This window comes from Periplaneta americana, chromosome 8 (genome assembly GCF_040183065.1).
Source record: "Periplaneta americana isolate PAMFEO1 chromosome 8, P.americana_PAMFEO1_priV1, whole genome shotgun sequence".
Lineage (NCBI taxonomy): Eukaryota > Metazoa > Arthropoda > Insecta > Blattodea > Blattidae > Periplaneta > Periplaneta americana.
In genome coordinates this window covers 95,753,772-95,776,744 of record NC_091124.1, presented here as the reverse complement: position 1 = coordinate 95,776,744, position 22,973 = coordinate 95,753,772, and the positions used below count along the sequence as shown (strand labels likewise).

Here is a 22,973-nt window from a genome sequence, read left to right as displayed (position 1 = left end):
GAAATCAGGTTCCCGCTTTCAAACTAGGCAGAGGGAGTCGGATGTTAACACCGAATGAGTAAGTTCAAGACGACATTTATTATAACTAAAAAATTGAAACAATTATAAAGAAGAACGGCGGCCGGGTAGCTCACTTGGTAGAGCAGCTGGCTACGGACTGGAAGGTCCGGGGTTCGATCCCAGGTGGTGACAGGATTTTTTATCGTTGCCAAACTTTCAGAACGGCCCCGAGGCTCACTCAGCCTCCTATAAAATTTAGTACCGGGTCTTTCCCGGGGGTAAAAGGCGGTCAGAGCGTGGTGCCGACCACACCACCTCATTCTAGTGCCGAGGTCATGGAAAGCATCGGGCTCTACCTCCATGCCCCCCAAGTGCCTTCATGGCATGTTACGGGGATACCTTTACCTTTTTTTTTTATAAAGAAGAACACACTAACTAAACTAAATTGTAAATTGTTTCAACAAAAAATAAACTAAAGAGCTAGTAATATATTACAGAACGCGAAAGCGAAAGATCACCAGACCAAATGTTTTCAATACGTACAACACACAGGCAGGCAGGCAAGACTGAGGACCCGACCACCTGACAACCATAAACAGTCTGAGAGACTCTCACTACTGAAGCGTGTGGTGGATGGGGAGCAATTTTCACCCCTAACTTCTCCAAGTTCTAGGGTCGGATTTACCAATCACTAACAGTATCTTCCTCTTTCTTTGCATGAAAGGACTAAAATATAGATAATTTTAAATATTACAGTAAATATCCATTGTCCACACCTGTGGAGTAACGGTTAGCACGACTAGCCGCGAAACCAGGTGGCCCGGGTTCGATTCCTGATTGGGGCAAGTTACCTGGTTGAGGTTTTTTCCGGGGTTTTCCCTCAACCCAATATGAGCAATGACTCATTTCACCGGCATTATCACCTTCATCTCATTCAGACGCTAAATAACCTAAGATGTTGATAAAGCGTCGTAAAATAACCTACTAAAAATAAAAATAAATATCCATTATTGTGTCCTTAAAACAATACTAGTAATACTGAAAATTAATGTTGACATTGCCATTATTCAATATTTCACATACTTATCCCGAGTATATATGGGTGATTTAATTTATTTTTTAGACTATCGCCAAAGATGAATCATTATAATACTTTAATAAATATAGATGTAAAACAGTGTCTATCACCAGGCTACATCAATGTATTATGGTACTCTTTTCGAATTTCGCGCAGCAAACACTCCCTTTAATGGCGGATACTAGCCGATTCAATTTATGACATTTTCCTTGCCTGCCACTCATGGGTATGTGTCTCTAGTAAGTATTACAAACTCTTTGGGCCTAACTCGTACGCTATGAGCTATGAACACTCCACCTCCTTGACTTGAAGGGAAAGGACTTGCCAGCTGTCCGTCCCTTAATATGACATTCACATTAGTTCATTCGTAGTGGTGGTGGCCTTGTGAATTATTGTAATTTTCAATGGCTTATCCAAAGACGTCCAGATATTTATTTCACGAATAATGGGATTTGCAAAATTTTTGTGTCAAAGAGAACGACCAAGTAATAGTAATATGCTTTACAAGAGCTTTCATGTTCGAGGAAAAGTTTAAAAAAGCGAAACGTAGTTGAGCTTTTTTAATTTTCGAGAATTGAAAGAAAACATACCGCTCGTGTATCGTACACTATTTTGTGCGAAGATCATTTATCACATACCTGAAAGAGGAATTTTTAATTACTTGCAATGAAATCTCCATCTTGGTTTCTGTTCAATGACGGCAAATTTGCAAAACAAAAATATCTATCTTCAACATTGTTGCTTTAAAATGTTTTATGCTCGACCGTGCCGAAATGTAGTAATTATACACCTGGTAGCAGACCTTTAATGCATGTCATTAAAGTACACCTACTCATTAAAGGTAAGATCTTTCAGCCAATGACGACTCAGGTTACAACTGTTCAGCCAATGACAGGTCAGCTTTCTACCGTTTTAAAACCGCAAGTATCGATTATTCTCGGATATGCAATCGAAAGAGAATTAGCGAAAAGTCACGGAGGCTGGAAATCCAATACTGTCGCAGAAGGTTATGTTCTGTTACTATAATAATTAGCGTTAATTGTAAATAATATTCAAATAAATTCAATTTGTCATCTCGTTTTTCAATGTCTAATTTAATTTCAATGTTATCTCTGTAGGTTCTTATGGCCTAGCAAGGCCAATGTGGACATCTGTTCCTCGGAAAAAATCAATACTTTCGCGTCTGCGCACATCTCACAACATACGGGACATTGCTAAAAAATTAATAATATCAAGTTAGAAATATGGTCGAGCATAAAAAGTCGTATGAAACTCGCCTATAATGGTAATTAAGAAGCTCGTATGAAAATTATGAAACTCGCTTGCGCTCGTTTCCTAAATATCCATACTCACTTCTTAATTACCTTCATTATAGGCTCGTTGCATAATGTACTATTCTGTGTTTACTATAGTCCAGCAGGCTGTGATATAAGTCTGTCTCCCCCCCCCCAGTCTATGATGAGCAGGGAACGGATTTATATGGACTAAAAATATATGAAATATGTAAATATATATGTAGTTATTTTTACCAAAATATGGAATTAAATATGGATTTTTACCAAAATATGGAATTAAATATGGACTTAAAATTATAAAAAAAATGACTATGTACGTTAAATATTGGTACATTTTAATCAAACTAAACAAAAAATATAATGGACGTACCTTATCTTCCAATGTAGTTTCAACAAAACACAATTTTTATTGTCTGTTACCATAACAATAGGTTACAAACATTTCTTTCAAGTGCTGAAAAGTGAATCTTCTTCTATTGTCTCTGAGGATAGATTTATACTGACTAAAAGAGCGTTCGACGTCACAAGAAGTAACTGGTACATAATTCAATTTCACAATGTCTGCTGGGGATAAGTCCAAGTTAATCTTCACTGTTGATTCACCACTCATCACAGCAACAACCTTTTGTAGTTCTTCATATCCAGGGTTTTTTGAAAGTACAGTGTCCACCTTAGCTCTTACTGCATCTGCAACTTTACCTCTACCACGATTCAGTTGTTCCACAGTACTATTTATAATTTCAAAACTTTCAGATAGTGAAAGGTGCCTATTTTGGAGACTTTTGAGCGTTTTTATGATGCATGAAAATGTATGCTGAATGTGAGCTAAGTCATTCTTCACACTTATGTCACAGGTAACTGTTTTCGCAGTATCAATTGAGACTGCATCTTCAGAGTCCAATGCAAGGAGAACATTGTTAATAGAGTCTATATGTTCGGCATAATATTCAACTGCTTCTAGCCATGTACCCCATCTAGTTAAAATTGGCTTTGGTGGCAATGGAATTTCAGGGTACATTTCTTTCAACACGTTAACTCTACTGGGAGCTTTGAGAAATACTTTTTTTCACTGATGAAATCAACAAATCTACTTTAGGGAAATTGTCTCTGACCACTTCTGCCACACGATGAAATGCATGCGCCACACAAGTAAAATGAGTCAATTTAGGATATACAACAGATAATGCTTGTCCAGCTTTGACCATATAAGGGGCAGCATCGCTAATAAAGAATAACACATTATCGTACATAATACCCTTTGGCCACAGGATACCCATAGCTTCGTTGAACAGTTTAACTATAGTTTTGTTATTGCACTTTTCTAGAACATCACAATGTAAAAGAATTCGTTCAGAATATTGTTCACTTAACAAACCGATAACTACATTACCAACAAGTCTACCTTCTTTGTCGGGAGTCTCATCAATGGAAACCCAAATTGAACTATCTTTAATTTCATCTCTTATCTTCTGTATTGTCTCATCGTAGATGGATGGAGCATACGTCTTCCTAAGTGTTGACTCATCCGGGATTGTATGTTGAGTATATTTTTCAAGGAATTCCCTGAAGACCTTATTCTTTAGTTTGTAGAGAGGAATATCAGCAGAGATGAGAGAACGGCACAGGTCGATGTTAAACTCAGATCTTACATTCGATGTTGTTGGTTGTGTTAAAAACAATTGTCTCTGCTTGGAATTTAGTTGTTTGTTGGCCTGATGTTTACTAGTTGTAATGTGTTGTTGCACCAGGAACTTTTGTGTAGATGATACTGCACACTGACACAAATTACAAAATAATATTTTATTGCCAGTTGATAAACCATCTTCTTTAAATTCTGAAATGTAACTTGTTAGTTTTGATTTTAAATTGACTGAATGACGTACTTTTGGCATATTTACCGTCTTTATAGTATGATTTACAAAACTGAACCTATGTGTACTCTGACTGGCATTTAACTGTTGAGCTGCACAACTGAAGTCTGTTAAAAATTTTAAATTAAATTAATACAGTTTTGTAGCTTACTTTCCCATTGTTGATAGGACTGCTAATTTTCAAATAACTCTGATGTTAAAGGGATTACTGAACATGTGTTTAAATCTCTATTGTTGAAATGTATTTTTAAAAGTTAATGGAATTTTGTTTTGTTTTATTGTTAAACCTAATATAATATGGACTGTTTTATATGAAATATGGAAAATATATGGAAATTAACGAAAATATGTACTAAACTCTAAAATATGGAAAAATATGGAAAATAAAAGTAGGATTTTTCAACCCTACACATTGTGAAACATAAAGATAATGCAAAATATAAATTATATTAGCTTTATAAGTAAATATGTATTTACATATAAATCCTTTCCCTGATGATGAGTGAGTCTGGAATCTTGTTGATTTTTTCACGGCTTTCTTAATGTTACTTGCATCACGAATGCAGTAACTTTAGTGGAGCTGTAGAGTTTACTTAATTTTTGCAAATATTTAAAAACAATAATTAACAGTGCAATTTAGGTGAAATTGCAGTGGTAAGTTTCCAATTTATAATTATTACTATATTGAACGTCTCTAAAAATAATATGCTAAAAGCCTAAAGCAGTAAAATCAATATGTCACTTAAGCGGTAAGAAGAGGGAAATTGTTGTGTGTGTTAGGTTGGGAATACTGAATGTGGAATTTTAGACTTTCCACGGATTGGTTTTGTGCGGAAACCAAGCAAATACGCACGATCTCGCACAAAAGTAAAGTATCTCATTTGTTCTAAATATGCAGTGAGGCTTCATATAATCTCCAAATGGAACTGCTTGAATTACAAAATTCTACTACAATTAAATATTCTAACAAAGAAGGATGGGAACTATTTAAGTCACTGCCCTGTGATAGATGTCCACTGTTGCGTGTGTCTGCAACAAATGTAATGACAATCTTCGGATCTACATACGAGCAAACCTTTTCTAAAATGAATTATCGAAATAGGATACGCGACGATCACTTGGTATATCTTCTAAGACTCTGTGTTTTATTATACTCATTAATAATTAATTATTATTGCAGTTTGCGTACTTTCTTTTACAATACCAAATCTTGCTTTCCTAGCTTCAGTAATATTTTACAAAATGTATTACCATTATTATTGCATTAATTACTGTATAAAAGAAAAAAAAACTATTTTGCACATAACCTCAATCATAGTCTTTTGTTATTCCTTATAATTACAATGCAGTTTGGGGGTAGAAATTAAAAAAATGTATTTTTGGGGTACGCTAGCAAAAGGGATTGAATACCACTGCCGTCTATATGTCTGTCCATATGCAGTTAATAGTATATAGTATACAGAGCGTTTCAAAAGTGACGATAAAAAATTTAGGAATGAGAAGTAAAAACGAAAAGAAGCAAAAGAAGTTCCGGTAAACATTGGACCTAAAATTAACCGTTTACGAGATAATGGTATTTTTTGCTGGTTGGGGCCGCCAGTGAAACGAGCGCCTGGATACGGGAAAGCGGCAACATTCATGCTTCGTGTCTATGCCGCACTCTCCCCATCTCTTTTCTTCTAAGTGTGAGAGGGTATCTAAACAGACGATATGGCGAACGGTGAATTGGTAGAGGAGGACCTGCACCTAGACCACCGGATTTAAATCGTTTGGATTTTTGTGTATGGGGTTATACAAATGTTGCGAATGTATTTCAGAATACATCATTTGTATATCAGATAAATCAAATGTATTTCAGAAAACATTATTTGTATATCACTTGAGTCAATTGTATTTCAGAAAGCGTCAATTGTGTTTGAGTTCAGTCAGTTTTATTTCACAGAGCGTCAATTATATTTCAGAAATCATCATTTGTATTTCAGATAATTGCATAATGAAATAACATTTTATTATAGACTCTGATTTCTTAACACATTGATGTTTACTGGAAAATTTGTCTAGTTCGCACTTCCAAATACCTTTTTAAGAATAACACCTCATCTGAGGGGGGGGGGGGAGGAAAAAAACTTAAGAATTTGTAAAATTACTGTATTTAAATATCTGATACTTTGTGATCCAATGAAACCCCGCAGTGAATTTGTTTACATTAAATTGATCTTGAGCCACCGGCGTAGCTCAGTCGGCTGAGGCGCTCGTCTCCCGGTTTGAAGTTGCACTCAGGCGTAGGTTCGATTCTCGCTTGGACTGATTACCTGGTTGGGTTTTTTCTGAGGTTTTCCCCAACTGTAAGGCGAATGTCGGTTAATCTATGGCGAATTCTCTCTCTCATCTCGCAAAATACCATCTCACTATCAAACTCACATCATTTGATAAAATTACTATCTAATTACACTTCATATATAAATATTCTAACTCTGTTACTAAGCGTATATTTTCGTGTATAAATGAAAATTAGAGCACAAGACAGACAAAGTTACGTTATGAGATATTGTATTATGTAATTACGTTGCTATATTTATTTGTGTGGTGTACTATTTGAGCTGTATTTCATTTTATGTTACAGAGTGTAAGTCCCGGTCTGGTAAAAACTGACTTCTTTTCCAAGGCAGGTAATTCCGACGAACTTACAGACCTTATGTATCAAACAAATCCGTATCTCGAAACTAAAGATGTTGTTGATGCTATAGTATACATTTTGGGAACTCCTCCACATGTTCAGGTACGTGTAGCTGTATAATACAACAATTAAACATAAATTATGAGCTGCAGAAACATTTTATGATCGTGAGGAAAATAAACTATGTGTAATTAGAAGACTGCATTCCAATAAAAACAACCGATCGAGGGTCATGATATTACGTGCGGTCGGTCCTATACGCAGCAGGCTGGCTGCCCGTTATACCGATTACGCATGAAAGCAAAACACCCAACCGAAGTATCACGGTCGACCGGTTGGTCTCGGTCGTTTAAAGAATTATCACAGTCTAGTAAATACAGTCACGAAGTTTGAGTTTATGAGGGTACTAGGAACAATAGACTGTGCAAGTACTATTTCGCATTGTCTGTAATGAAGCGATAGTAGCAATCCTAGTGGTTAGCAACTATCTATGGATGCATATTTACTACATATTGAGCTTCGTGACTGTATATACTAGACTGTGGTATTATCTTAGGTTGAAAATTGTCTTCAATCGATGCGTTTACAATATGCGCTATGGCAATACTAACTGCCTGATGCCCTATCACGTGATTAGTGAACCTTATAGGTATACAGTCCACCACTGTGGAGTAACGGTTAGCACGCCTGACCTTATAACTAGCGAACCCGGGTTAAAATCCTGGTTGAGATAAGTTACCTGGTTGAGGTTCTTTTCTTGGTTTTCCCTCAACCCATTAAAAACAAACGCTGAGTAACTTTCGGCGCTGGACCCTGGGCTCAACTCGCTGGCATTATCACCTTCATCTCACTCAGACGCTAGATAACCATAGCACTTGATAAAGCGTCGTAAAATAACTAGTGCTGTTGATCGATCAAAATATTTAATCGATTAACTATTTGAATTTAATCGATAGATTAATCGAGTTTCGATCGAGTTGAAAAAATGTTTTAATATACTGTAATACACAATTATTATTAAATTTAACTTGTGTTTGGTGATAAGCATAAGTTTTAAATGTTGTATATCTGTATATATTGTATCGTTATATTACAAAACAACTGTTTTCATTACTTACTAACATATTTATTATGAGACTTATAATTTATTGTGTCAGTTTCTCCGGGAATTTTTGAGACAAACATAAATAACAAAAAGTATGAAGGCTCACCTAGTTAATACTGCTTCATCCATGATTTTAAACATGTGAGTGCATTCACATGTTCCGAACTAAGTGTCGCTCTAAGTTTAGTAACAATGTTTCCTGCATCTTAAACACGAAAAAAAAAAAAACAACTTTTTTTCTGTCAAGCACTTCTCCACGATCGTTCAATTTAATCCAAACCTCTCAAATTCTCATATGACATGACGGAGTTAACACTTTTCACAAACCACAGAAAACTGATTATTTTTCTTTATCAAACTAAACACACAATCTACATATACAAACTCAGTATAGAAACTGCAACCCCTGCAAAAGTACAGTCGAAACAGAAGACTGGCCCCTGTTGTTATCGAATTACCAGATTTTAAAAAGAGAAGAAGGTAGTTACGCTCTCACTAGCACACAGTGAAGACATGGCTATTTTAAAAGGGATGGTGGGGACGAATCCCAGAAAAGTATGTATTTCATATGCTAGGAAAATGAGCTGACAACAAGGAGAAGTTTTCTTGGAAAACCATAAAACTTAATAAGGGTTTCGCATTGTGTTTCAACTTCCAATAGAGGTATACTAGGTCACTGTCCTCATATCTCCATCTCTTTCTGAAATGTTTATGCAAAGATTTTCCTACTCTACCTGGTTTACAGTTAGAAAATAACAGTACTCTTGTGCTTTTAAGTAAGCAATTACTGAGAGAGAAATATTGTTAGAATTTTTAGTATGAGTTTGAATTAACAAAATAATAATTAATATCAACTACAACCGATTAATTTTAATCGATTATTCGATTAAATATTTGTTGTTGAACGGAACAATTGTAATATTTTGTAACAGCGTTGTATTCGTAATGTCACAAGACACAACTAAATACATGAAAGAAACCAAGAAGGAAATTCTATACAGGGTGAGTCAGGACCTTTGCGACAAACTCTGAGGAGAGATAGATCTCGAAATGAGGATCAATTTTTGTGAAATAACCCATGTTCTCTGAAGCGTTGTTTGAGAGCTAGCGACATCGAAGAAAAGAAGGGTTTTAATGACTTTTACAATTTATAAATTAATTATTCATTTATTTCAAGTACCCTTGCGAAGAGGTTACTGAAGTGTTTACCCTGAACGTATTACCACAGTCTAATATATACAGTCACGAAGCTTGAGTTGTGAGGGTGCTAGAAAAATAGACTGTGGGGGTACTATTTCGCATTGTCTGTATTTTAACCAAAAATGCTATGATTATACACAAATAAAATAACTTATTAATATAAAAATCGCTCGCTAACAAAGGAATATATAATAAACCTAAAAAGTTATAAACATAAAATATACCAACCAATAAAGGGATCCTAGTGATTAGTAACTGTCTATGGATGCATAATTACTACGTATTGAGCTTCGTGACTGTATGTATATGTGTATGAATGTGGTATTACATTCATTTCACCGACATAACAGTGATTGTTGGATACTGTCGAACATTTCAGGTCTGTGTCGAATTTCATTTTAAAAAAGTAGAGAATATTCGCACAATTAGTTCCTATTTGGTGTCAACTGGGGTGGCATATACGACACTCGTCACATGTTCACAAAGAAAAAATGTACGGGCGTTAAGACAGGCAATCGCGCTGACCACGTAACACGCCCGCTCTCTCTTTCTCTCTGTATCTATAGCGGCAAAATGATAGGTTCCAGCAGTTGATCACTAACAATTCCAGCCCAGATGTTTAAGGTAAAAAATTCAAATTATGGTTTATTTAACGACGCTCGCAACTGCAGAGGTTATATCAGCGTCGCCGGTGTGCCGGAATTTTTGCCCTGCAGGAGTTCTTTTACATGCCAGTAAATCTACTGACATGAGCCTGTCGCATTTAAACACACTTAAATGCCATCGACCTTGGCCGGGTTAAGGTAAATCTTTGCTGGTGATAGACCTGAAATGTTCGACATAGTCTAGTAGTCACTGCTACGATGGCGTAATGAAAGTAATCAGGTTCAGGGAAAACACTTTGAATATCTTCTGTAACTTATCTACAAGGGTACTTCAAGAAATAAATGAATAATTAATTTTATGATTGTAAATATCACCAAAACTTGGCTTTTGTTTGCTGTCCTGCAGCTCCACACGACGCGTCAGAAAACATGGTTTGTTTGTCTCACTATCAAACTGGTCGTCATTGCTAGGTCTATCGTTCCTCAGAGTTTGTATCAGAGGTCCTGACTCACCCTGTATAAGATTGAACAAAAATGATTAATTTTAAAAGTAAATGGCGATTTATCCACTATCCATTTTTAGCACGAATTTTCTTTGCACTATCCTTGACATTTCGTGATATAATCGTTGGATGTAGAATAGAATCTGCATTCATCTTAGAATAATTAGCTCCAATGTGAATCATTGGCTGCGATTAAGCATATCTTAATATACACGAATGTAAAAATTTTAAGCAAAGTGAACATGTAGATTACTTTCATTAATACTGTGACTGAGAGGTTATGTCCGCTTTTGAAGAAATTTGGGACGCGTCACAAAATCTCTGTTCCTTCTTATGCAATCACATATTTACTACAGCTACATTACACATTTTTATTACTGATATAATGAGTTCGATAAGAAGGATGTTGAATAACATCATTGAAAATATAAAGCAGTCGTGTTAAGTGTCATAGATGCATTATTTCCAGATGACATAGTGTTTATAGCAACTTCAGAGGATGGTTTACAGCGTTCGGTTCATCATTGCTATCAAACTGTAGAAAATTTCAATATAGAAATTTCTCTTGATAAATCTAAAGTAATGGATTTTTTTTAGGAAAAGAACCAGTCCATAGCAAAATTTGCATTAATAATAAATTATTGGTGCAAGTACAATAATTTGGATACAAATCACATATGAAGAAGAAAAAGACCTCAACGAAAAAATTATGAAATTTAACCGAGCAATGGGAAACATTAATAGGATATTTAAAACAACCTTGGTATAAAAAAAACACGCTCACTAGAGTATACAAAACATTGACCAGACCTATATTATGTTATGACAGTGAGTCCTGGACAATTCGTAGTATTGATATACAGAGATTAACTACGGCAGAAATGAAATATATGAGATGTAGCCTACATTAGGATACACAAGAATGGATCACATGAGAAATAAAATTGTGATATGATAATATTATGAAGTAACTACAGATTGAACCAATCGTAGATTACCAACAAAATTAGAGGTAAAATTAAATGTAAACAGAAAGCCTCGATTTAGAATCCCACATCAAATGTTGAATTATCGTTCTTTGTACGATAAATATTGGCAAGAGGGTGTAACGGGTCACCATGTTCAATGCATGGAAGGATAATAATGATGACGACGACGATGATGATCAGCGGCGACTCATGATCATTTTTGTTGGTGGGGCCACATATTTCACAAATTTTGCTGTATACGTTAAATAATGCACCAAGGTTTTTTATTTCATTTTAGCTACGGTAATTGTTTCTGCTTAAAAATTAGTTCTCCACAATTCAATTAAAACTACCAACTACATAATAATGCAAATTCAACATCAAACTCACCAATTTGCAGAATTGTCCTTCTGGCTGGCAAACTTTTCGATGACCCTGTTCTTGAAGTTCGGAATTTGATGGAGATTCTTCTTATAAATAGAGCAGAAAGCCAACGAATTCAGCTATCTTGATCCATGGTGTTTCTGAGAAATGTTTTATCCTGTTTAATGTGCTGAAACTCCGTTCTGACTCAACTGTTGAAACAGGTGTTGTTAGTGCAATTCGAAGGACTTTGCCCACTTCAGAGAATGAATCTTCGAAGGAGTAATCAATAAAAAACTGAACAAATCACACACAGAGGAAATATCTTTAAATGAATAATTTCAATAGATCACTGATATTTCATTAATAATTTTTTCTTTCGAAATGAAAGGACTGTAATTTTTTACGAAAATATTACCCAGGTCGTTGGGGAACTTATCTCTGTATGAAACAAATTTCTTTGGATCACGTACATATATTAAAGCTGCCAAATATATGTGACTGCAGGAATGTTGTACTGCGTCAGATATGCTCATTCTATTTGCAGTTTGCATCTGTATTATATTGTATAATAGGCTATATCAACATGTTTCATCAAGTCATAAAATAAATTAAGGGAAAAACGAAAATTCATTATTATTTAACAAGTTTTTTAGGCTAAAAGCTTCTCTCATTACAGTATCATCCCATTCATTTGAGTCATCTCCCTCTTCAATCCTTTTGAAGCATTTCAATAGCCCCTCTTTATTTTCCTTACCGTAACGAAGAATACAACTCGGGACTGAAAGTTCCATCGTATTGCTGAAATGGTTGGTATGCGCTTAGGCCTATTGCACACAGATCGCAGTAGATCACTGCGTTTAGGTGAAGTGGAGAAGAATGTTGTGAACCCAGTAATATTTACAAAAACAACTTCACTGATTTAATGCGTTTTGAACATGCACTTTTTATAACCAAGTGAAGTTGGTGGGCATAACAGTGAACAAATTTCGCATAAGGAAATATTTTCTGCGTCAAAGTCAGGACCCCACCCTGGTTTCCACTCATTACAGCAGCACCATCATATGCTTAAGCTATGAGTTCGTTTTCTAAATTGAAAGGTTATAGATTTTGTTTTAGAACCTCGTTCAGACCGTTAGCCGTGCGATTGTTTACCTCTTTGAAAGAAAGAAATCTTTCCACAGGTTTACAAACTTTTATGTACCTCAAAATAATAACAAATTGGCTTTTGAAGGTTATGTCTTTTTGTCAGTCTGCACCAACGAGTTAGAAAGAGAGCTCTTTCTAACTCGTTGGTCTGCACAGTGGGGCAAACCACAGATTTATACCTATCTAATCGAAAGTATTTCAACGAATGGCTTTATTAACTGAATCCTAAAAATGAATTAATCATCAGATGACTGAAAGCAAGTAATGGTCTCTTAAATCAAACCAAATTATAGTAATTTAGCAATTCCTGCTGATGAGAAAATTTAGTTGAATAATATTATCTTGTCAAGATAAAATCTGTAGAATTAATGTCCTGCTTCAGATCTTCGATTAATATCTTATACATACTGGCTACTCTACCCCATTATCTCCTGGCCTAGTTGCCTCTTGGTATCACTTGTGAGGTTCAGACCTGTCTTAGGACAGTTGACTAAACAACAACATACTGTGTAATAATTCATTTTGTATAGCGTGTAAAGTATATTTATAAACAGAAGTACTGTTTAAGTGTTCATTCAATACATTATCAAGACTGGCAAGTCTAACAAATTTCCCCGATTTGTCGATCCCTGATTTTCTTTATGAGCCCTCAGTGATAATTTGTGAGTTCCGAAAAATAATAGTCAGATACTCTCCCTAGTATATGCCTGTTTTTGTGACCTGTTCGTTGTGTTTCTGGACTGAAAATTTGACCGCGGAATCAATTTGTTCTGCTATGTTTACTGTCCCAAATATTTTAAACTTACAAGCATTTTTAAATGTATTGCACTTTCTTAATGTTTTCTGATGCACTCACTTAAATGTTTTAGACCTTTGCAATCTGACGATGTCCACAGCCTCTCGCCACCAAATATACAATAACAGGCCAGGCCAGGCCAGAGTGGTCAGGCCCCACGCGAAGCATAATACTCGTAACGGTAACTTCGTAACACTTCGTGAATTTCCGTCGGTAGCGAACGCGATATTGCACGCCACGCACCATGGCAGTTGAGTGCTAAAGTGATTCAAGTTGTGCGGATCTTTGACGCAGGCCCAAGCTCACAATATTTAGTGTCATACACTCTTTAACTTTTACTGACACATATCGCGTCAAGTGCCGAAATTTACTGAAACATTTATGAATCCAGTACACTGTTCTAAACAAAATTTACGCATTTTAAATGCGAAAAGAAAATTTCTGGGAGACGAAATGTTTCCTTATTTAAATGTTCAAATACGTCCTACTTTTCATGCTATCTGAAATAAAATAAAATGGTAACCTTCTTAAGTAGATTGTTTTGAGTACTGTATCAGGCATTAAAAGATGATTTAGGCTAATTCCAGTGCAACAATCTCAAGCACTCGCGACAGACCGAGTAAAAACTTCAACCGATCGTTATAAGCAGGGATCGAAACTTTATAAACCAATGGCGGAACCATGTTATTGGTGACATGCATAGTATGACGTCACTGCACAATAACAGCCACAGTACAACACAAGCAGTCGGGAGTTCCAGTCCATGCAGTGCAGGACGAGGTCGATGGTAACTTTCAGAGTTTTTCATATCGCTTTCTGCTGTGAGCAGTTTCATTGCCGACGCTAATGAAGACAGTTAAAATACTGTACTTCCAACAAGATGATCCAAAAATTCACTTATTTCGAAACGTATAGAACAGAGGAATATGTCAGTCAATAGCTCTCGGCAAAAGACGAGACAAGATTGAATGTAAATTACGTGAAGCACCGTAGCTAAAAAGTGTTATTAAGAGAGTAATAAAAGAACACTGTAAGAGTAAAAAGAGTACATTGAAAATATTGTTTCTGACGTCAGAAAAGCAACCAAGAGATGATATTTTTTCAACTAGGCACTCAGAATTTTATCAAGATCTGTGAGAAATGGTGATCAAAGTTAGTATTCAATTTAACAAACTGAAGAACACTTACAGTACTTCAAGCCCCCCCCCTTTTTTTAAGAAATACACTATCAACACACTTCCTTCAGACACCACACTTCGTCAGAGTTAAAGTAATTTTTTATGAAAAAGTATTACGTACCTTAAGGCTACGACCAGACGAGAGCAAATGTAGCTGATTTTCAGCGACAAATGAAGCTGCTGTAACTCACAATATGCGACGCCAGACTAGACTGTAAGTACTGCTCAGTTTGTGCGTTAATCGTAGTTACGTGTGGCCACAAGACGTACCACACTAGCGACATAGTCTAGTTCTTTTGCGATTTTCTTCCGTGATGGTTCGTATGAATTATCAAGCGAAAGTCGCTTTGTTTGTTGCTAGTTCGACGTAGGCGCCGCCGTACGCAAAGACGATGGTGGATTCATCCTATCAATAGTGAAAGAACGGCTTATTGAAAATTTGTGCTTACTCATGAGAAACTGAAACTGATTGCTAATTCGAGAGAGAAATTTCACTGCTCTCATCAATTTCACTTGCTTTATTTTAGAATACATCAAATAAAACGCCAAAGAGTTTTATACCTGGCTGCAAATCCAATTATCAAAAAAGGAATTTAGTGTCGATATTTACTTTACCTTCTGGTGAAGTAACAAAAAAACAGAAGTAAAATTAAGAAAATAATATTTAAAATTAGTTTATGCTTGTATCCATACGCATTTCTAAATTCGTATTATACTAAATAATTGTAATTTTTTTATTTTATTGAGCTTCCTCAAATTAGAGGCTGCCATTAGACAAAGCATACAAAACAATATAAGAACAAATAGATGATGAAAGATAACAGAGTAAGGAAAAAAGTAAACAAGTACACTGAATTAGAGTCCATATAGGTGGTTTCGTAAAAGTTTGACTGACTGTCTAATTATGAGGAGGGCCAGTTCATTCATAAATGATTTGTGCAGTCCTAGGGTCTTACAGAATTGAGAAGAGAAGTTAGGTATCGTTCCTCTTGCTCCAAACATCAATCCCGTAACACTGATATTGTGAAGTTGGTATTTATATTTATAATACGGGATGGTTGGAACGTAGATTGCTCGTTTCTCCTCATGTACGTCTTCAGGCTGTCCTTCATACGTTTCAAACCTGATGGTGGGGTCGATTATCATACCCTGAGGCAGGGATTCGCTAATGGCGATTATGTCAATTCGTCTGTTACTGCCATTGTCGGCAGTTCCGTGGACTTCTTCATAGACGGTGTATTTTAGTTTTCTAAGGAAATCGGCCAGTTTAGTTCTAATTGCATGGTGCCTATGTATACGCAATGTTTCGCCATAAGGGCAGGCTCCCAGGACATGTCCAAGGGTTTCTATCTCACTGAGGCATCTCCTGCAGTGGTTGTCCTGAGACCTACCGGGTATGGCTCTTATAGCACTTACGTTGGCAGTCATCTTGATAGCCTCCTTCCATTCACCGCTAGTCATTTCATCGGCTTAGTTATCCATTTGTTAGAGGGAGTGAATTCACTGTACAGAATAACGCCATTTCCCTTTTGAGGTAAGTTGCACCATGCGTTGTACTCTCGCTGGCGTAATTCGGTCCTAATTTTTCTGGTGTTTATTACTCCTCTCGTAGAAGTTAGGTGTGCAGTTCCATCGATTTGAAAGTTGTTCAAACAATGTTTAGCTTCTTCCATTAGAAATCTAGTGTTGTTTATATACATATTATTACACATATTCAACTTCATGCAAGTGTTGACGTGTTGCAAGTAGGCTTCCCAACGTGCGCAGAAAATACCTAAGCCTTTAAATTTTTTTTTCGGAATACAACATATTGTCTGGAATATCTCCAGGAAGTTGTAGGATGTCCTTAATTGAGCTTTTAATAAGAAGATCGACATCTTTGAGGAATTTGACAGGTAATTTATCAGGAGGGATTGTTTGAAAAGGGTATACAAGCTTCGGACAAATGAAGGAAGAAACCACATTGTATTTTTGGTAAGGCTGGAGCAAGGGTGAGGTGGTCAGACGTTCTGAGATCGGAGGGCTTCCATAGTTCTCGCGGAGTCGAAAACGGTTTCGTCATTGTAAGTTACTCCAAGATATTTGACGGTTTCATTAATGTCTAATGCGGGCACTTCTGTAGTGGAATCGAGGTAAATAGAAGACGTATTAAGTTTGCCGTTTACAATAGAGATGCATTTAGATTTTTTCGCGTAAAAGGAATAGCTTTGTTTTGTTATTTCACCGTTTTTAAATACTTCTTAATTTGTGTGTCCTTTACATGATACTCGATTTCGTTTTCTAGCTCATTGATAAAAAATTAAAGCAAGGCCATTCATTTTGTATGGTTGTTTGTAATACTTGCATTACAATTTCGTTATTTGCATATTTATTCTTTATTTATTGCGAATTAAGGGGTGAAAGTCTTTCGACTTGTATATTCTATGAGACTCTGAGTCCCGTTTGGGACCTACTAGAGCAGAAATAAATAATAAATATATTTACTGTAAATTTCAGGGTTAAAAATATCGATTTCATAATTAGGCAATACTGGTAACTAACAATAATTGTTAATTATTTTTAGGGGAAATGAATTTGTCTTAATCAATAACGTGTCAGATACTTGTTCTAAGTTTTATTTTATTATTATTATTATTATTATTATTATTATTATTATTATTATTATTATTTTTAGAATTTATTTTTTTCCTAATAAAAGATTATTTTAATACGTACGCCTATGGGCAGTCTAAAGAGAATGGGATGTTTTATAGAATAACTTTACAGCATATTTAAATAACTTCAAAGTTTTTTGTTAAATAAAGAGGTACACGAATATCAGTTTATTAATAGCTTTATAGGTGATCATTGCTTGTTATTATTGTAAGATTATGAATCATAAAAGAAAAATGTTTTACAGGTTTTCCTATTTGTGATTTAAAGACAAAAAAAAAAAAAAAATGCCAGGTTGTGCTGTGTTCGGATGCAACAATTATCCCAAAGCAGTGAAGATAAATATAGAGTGGGCCAAAGAAACGGGAGATCTTTAAATAGCGAAATGAAACTTTAGATACCGGTATTGTATTAAATTAACTTTTATTATATGAAAATATTAAATACAGTACCAATATGCCATTTGTAAGTAACCATTACTTCTTGAAAATGACAACCTTCAAATGCCCTCCACTAATGTGCATATATTCTTGTAATCGCTCTTTGAAATTTCTCATTACATTTTGCAAAATTTCGATTATGTTTGAAATTTCTTCACGAATTGCTGTCTTCAGTTGTTCAATGTTTCGCGGTTTGTTTGCACATACCTTACTTTCTAGATACTCCCATAAAAAGAAATCACATGCACTTACATCAGTGGATCGTACAGGCCAGGGAATGTCTCCATTTCTCGATATGACATGTTACTCAAACAAATTTTGCACTTCCGTCATAGAGATGGCTGCAATATGTGCTGTTGCGCCGTCTTGCTGAAACCAAGTTAATACAAAAATGTCATCTTCTCAATTGATCATTTAAAAAATGTTGTATCAGTATCACATAACGAGCTGCAATGAGTTTGTGCACGACCATTTCATCCTCAAAGAAATGTGACTCTCTAATTCCTTTGGAAGAGACAGCACTCCAAACAGTTACTCTCCGCGAAGTTGCCATGAATTTTTCTGTGCATGATGACCAGTTCAAAGTGACAGCGAAACTCCCTACGAGCAGATTCTGCATAAAGATGGTATAGGTATGTGATTCTGGCTTCGAGAGTGGTTAGGGATGGGGCATGTTTGCTGTTCTCAGAATATGAAATGATTCAGTTATTGATAGCAACATTGTCAAGCTGGATACAGGGTACAGTACCAAATCCAGCTGTCAGTCAATCCTCGAGTTTGGGACTGTATTTTGAGCTAAATATGACATTAATTAAATACTAAATTCTACGTGTTCTGAAACAAGTTTTGACAAACTTTCAATATCTACATAGAATAGGGACAAAAAGGTGAGCACTTGATAACTTTTAATTCGGCAATGAAGCTCTGTTGCTAATACCATAGCTGATTAAAAGCCTATCACCAGAGAGACGAATAGTGGAGCTGCAGTTTCTAGCCTTCCGTGAATATTATGGAACAGATGTGACTTAGTTCTCAAAATCTTGTTACTAAGCCAGGAATCTCTTGCTCAGATTAAGACTGGGAGAAAGATAAGAGGCTGTAAAACCATCTATTGCTTTCAGTAAAATAATTACGTTAACATTTATATTTTGAATTTATTTCTCGCCTTTTTTTTTTTTTTTTCAGATTCATGAGCTCATAATTAAACCAACTGGAGAAAAGTACTGAAGCAACTAATTCCAAGACTAAAAGTTTGCAATAGGCACAATACCTGTTTAAAGTTGTGTTAAGTTCAAGTTACAACAAATTGTAAAACAATATTCTAAACAGAAGACAGAATTAATTTAGTTAATTCTGAGTAAACAAATTTTCCTATGCAAAAATTAAATCACGACAAAATTGTATACTTTCACTTTCACTGATGTGATAAGCATATTGTCTAGTAAGAAATGTGTCTAAACACTTCGATGCTTATTCTTTATTTTAAAGTGAAACGTTTATGCTCGTAGGTTAAATGGATAAAATGTTCCGGAAGTTTCACTGATGTTACTTGCTTAGCAATGGCAATGAGTTGCATGACACTAATTTGACGTCACTTGTTTAGCAAGTGATCAGTCTCTTTCTTTCATATGGTGTTTGCTAAAAGCATAACTTACCTTAAAATACACATTAATGTAGATTGACAGTAAAGTTATTTCATTCAAATACAGAAATATAGCCTGGAAACTGTATTTCTTTACTTTAGATGAGAGTTTAAGCTAGAAAATAAATAATTGTCGCAAAAATGCACAAATTATATTTGTGCAAATTGCGAAATGTTTGTGCAATTTTATATATAATTGTGCAGAAAGATGAAATTAATAAAATATGCAGAAACAAAAAGTTATGTAATTTGTTTCTTAGAGTTTTATTACCTTACCATACACTATATACTTAAGTATGCAAGTCATTAGACGTAGGTATATTGAGAATCAATTACTGCTAAATTTGCATCACAAAAAATCCATTAGAAGAAATTGTTCACTTAACTTACATGAATTGCACTGACTCTTTGAAATCAAGTCCCGAACATCTATTGCTTAATACCTGTTTGAACATACCCTTGTCATTAGCATTTCATTTAAATTCAGATTAGTTCAAAAACATCTCTGATTTCATTTTCTCCATTACCATCTTCGTTTCTGAAGTCCAATGTGGTTGTCACATTTTTGCACATTTACATTCAAAGTTTGTTGCATTTTTAGAAGTCAAGTAGCAAAATGCGACTGTAGTTTAAACCCTGCTTTAGAGTAATAAAACTGATTTAATAAAATGTATATACAATTCGTTATATTTCTTCTTTAATATAAAAATATTAATTATTCTGAAATGTATTCGTTTTAACATAATTTCAACCTTTTTCTTCCTCCAAACATTGATATTAACTTGGTTAACTGTTTAGAATGTCTTGTCAAATAAAAGTCGTAATTATAGAGTGGAGAAAATTTGATTAAAAATGATTTATTTCATGTATAATTTAAATTATATACATTTATTCCCTTCATGTGCTTGTAAAATTTTAATCAACATTAAATCACATCATGTTACATTAACAACAATAAAACAATGTATAAATTACCAGAGCAGTACAAATACAAACGTTAATGGTAGTGTAACAAGCAATATTTTTACAGGGAAAGGAGGTTTATTTTTGTAAGAATATCAAATTACATTGACAACATTAAGTAATGAAAACGTGAATAGTTCTAGTGGTGGCATGGTTGTCAAATAATGCCTACTCATCAGCAGAGCTTGGAACTAAACTGCAGGAGACTTTTTGAAATTTGTATAGAATAAATTTTCTTTCACGTCTAACTCTGTAGTTCAACAGCATCATTATAGATTGAGGAAGAGAAATAGAGAGAGGGAGAGAGACTGAGTCATGATTACTTAATAATAATAATAATAATAATAATAATAATAATAATAATAATAATAATAATAAATTTATACTGGCAGAGTTAAGGCCATAGGACATTCTCTTACACTTTACCAGGTCACTCAAAGTGTCTTTGAAAATTATAAGGTTGTTCTCAAGAGATGATATTGCTTCGATGTAGAGGAAATGGAACTTTGCTTGCACAGTGTCACCTATTTATAAGTCGCCCTGATATCTCTGCTGTTCCTGTTGGTGATAGGGTAGCAACTGTTTGCGGGTTTACAGGCATTGTATGTATTCAATGCCTATCCACTTCACTTTACGTGATTCGGTTTCCGCATATTGCGGATAGATGACAGGACTGTGACCCATTTTCTAGTTGTACACCACTTCGGCAGGCCACTGTACATGTCATGTCATGTCATATCATATCATGTCATGTACTAGGGTGAGTGTATGTGCAAGTGTTGTGTCTGGAATGAATGATAATGAAACCCAGTGCCAGCACATAGCCTACTCCTGTTGAATAGCACCAAGGGGGCCGCCAGGCTTAATGTCCCAGTCAGATGGACGAATCACTATCAAGAGTGACATATGCCTTCTCTTCATATGCACTACAGAGAGATTTGAGATTTAACCCAGGCATATTGGTTCACAATCTAGTGATTAGAAATTGCGCACTGCCATCTCTCCTAGTCCCGAGGTAGAAATTTTACACGAAAATCTCAGACCTCGCCAGGAATCGAACCTGGGCCGGCTAGTCTGGAGGCAAACATGCTACCACAGAGCTAACTTGGCGGACTTTTACAGGCAATGTAATAAGTGGCGAATCATAATACATCTTCTTATTCTTCTTCTTATGATCTCAAGGTGTATATTTTAATATGTAGCTAATTGGCGATGTACGCAATGGAACTGGCCACACTACCCCATTATCTACTGGCCTAGTTTCCTCATAAGTGGTGCCTTGTGGTATCACTTGTGAGGTTCAGACCTGTCTTCAGACAATTAACTAAACAACAAACAACAATTTCAACTGTAGCACTTAGGCAAAAATGGCCCGTTGTGCACCCCATGAGCTGTAGGCTAAATCAATTCAGAAGACCGCAATGCGACAGGAGTATTGCAATGCTCCTGGATTTAATTTTCTGAAATTCCTTGGGGGGGGGGGAGGTAATAAAATGTTTCCCGACATAATGATACCTGATTTGGCTTAAACCTGGACAATCCAGCAAAATGTGAGGTGATGACTCTGTCTCCATCCCACATTTCCTGCAAGTTGGGTCATTACTAAAGCTATGGTTTGTTTACAGTGATCATCACCAGATGCACATCACCGGCGATGATCATCAGGAAGTGGTTTCTTTATCAGCATACATCGCTGTCAATTCTCATTTGTTTTGCTGCCATAACCCAATTCAATATTTCTACATGGCCTTCTCTAAATATCGATTATTGAACATGTATGCGGCAATGTGCGTCCTGAATTTGCTCCAGAAGCAACCTCCAGCGATCTGCGTCGCGTCCAACGATCTACGTTGGCGATCATCACTGTAAAGAAACTATGCGCATTCATTTTAAGTGCTAGCAACTCCAGGCGACAATCGCCAGCGATGTGCGCCTGGCTATGATTGCCGTAAACAAACCACAGCTTAAGACTCAATATGCATAGATGCTCATTTAGATGGTAATGTCCAGTAAAAAATCTGGTTACCCATCTCAGAATTATCCTTTCCAAGGCCAGGAGAATCATAATACATCACAAATGTATGAACATCATGAACTTGACTCCAGCGAGACATGTTGGAAGACGTCTCTATAGTTATGCAATATCGTACAGTATAATATGGTTTGCTACACTTGTATATTTATTTAAGACTGTTCTGTGAAGCATAAAGGCTATAAAAAGTGTAAAAGGAAGTTCATTGAATGCAATAAGAGGCGTAACATTTAGCAGAGAATTGTGGCTTGTGATATCATCTGATTTAAATCCGTGTGATTTTATCTCTGGGGGAACACTGAAGGGGAAAGTGTGTGAAAATAATCTGCATACAATAGAATCATTCAATTAATCTCCTTAATGTATCCAGCTGTTTGCTGACAACAAAGTCCACTGTAGTATAGTCAGTTTTTGTTTTTCACGAGAAATGAGGGGTATTTTGATCGGTGTTCATTA

The 22,973-nt window shown here is 35.6% G+C and overlaps 1 protein-coding gene across 3 annotated transcripts in view; it reads left to right on the top strand.

Moving 5' to 3' along the window:
• Nucleotides 1-22,973, top strand: part of LOC138704904 (dehydrogenase/reductase SDR family member 11-like) — an 82,578-nt gene that overhangs the window by 23,917 nt on the left and 35,688 nt on the right. For 2 of the 3 annotated variants that reach the window (XM_069833298.1, XM_069833297.1), the window contains exon 1: nucleotides 6,842-7,023. In XM_069833298.1, the coding sequence (XP_069689399.1) occupies nucleotides 6,859-7,023 (165 nt within the window). In that variant the 5' untranslated portion in view covers nucleotides 6,842-6,858. Of the gene's footprint in view, nucleotides 1-6,841; nucleotides 7,024-19,065; nucleotides 20,188-22,973 lie in introns of those variants that run through there. The other variant, XM_069833303.1, reaches the window with a different exon arrangement.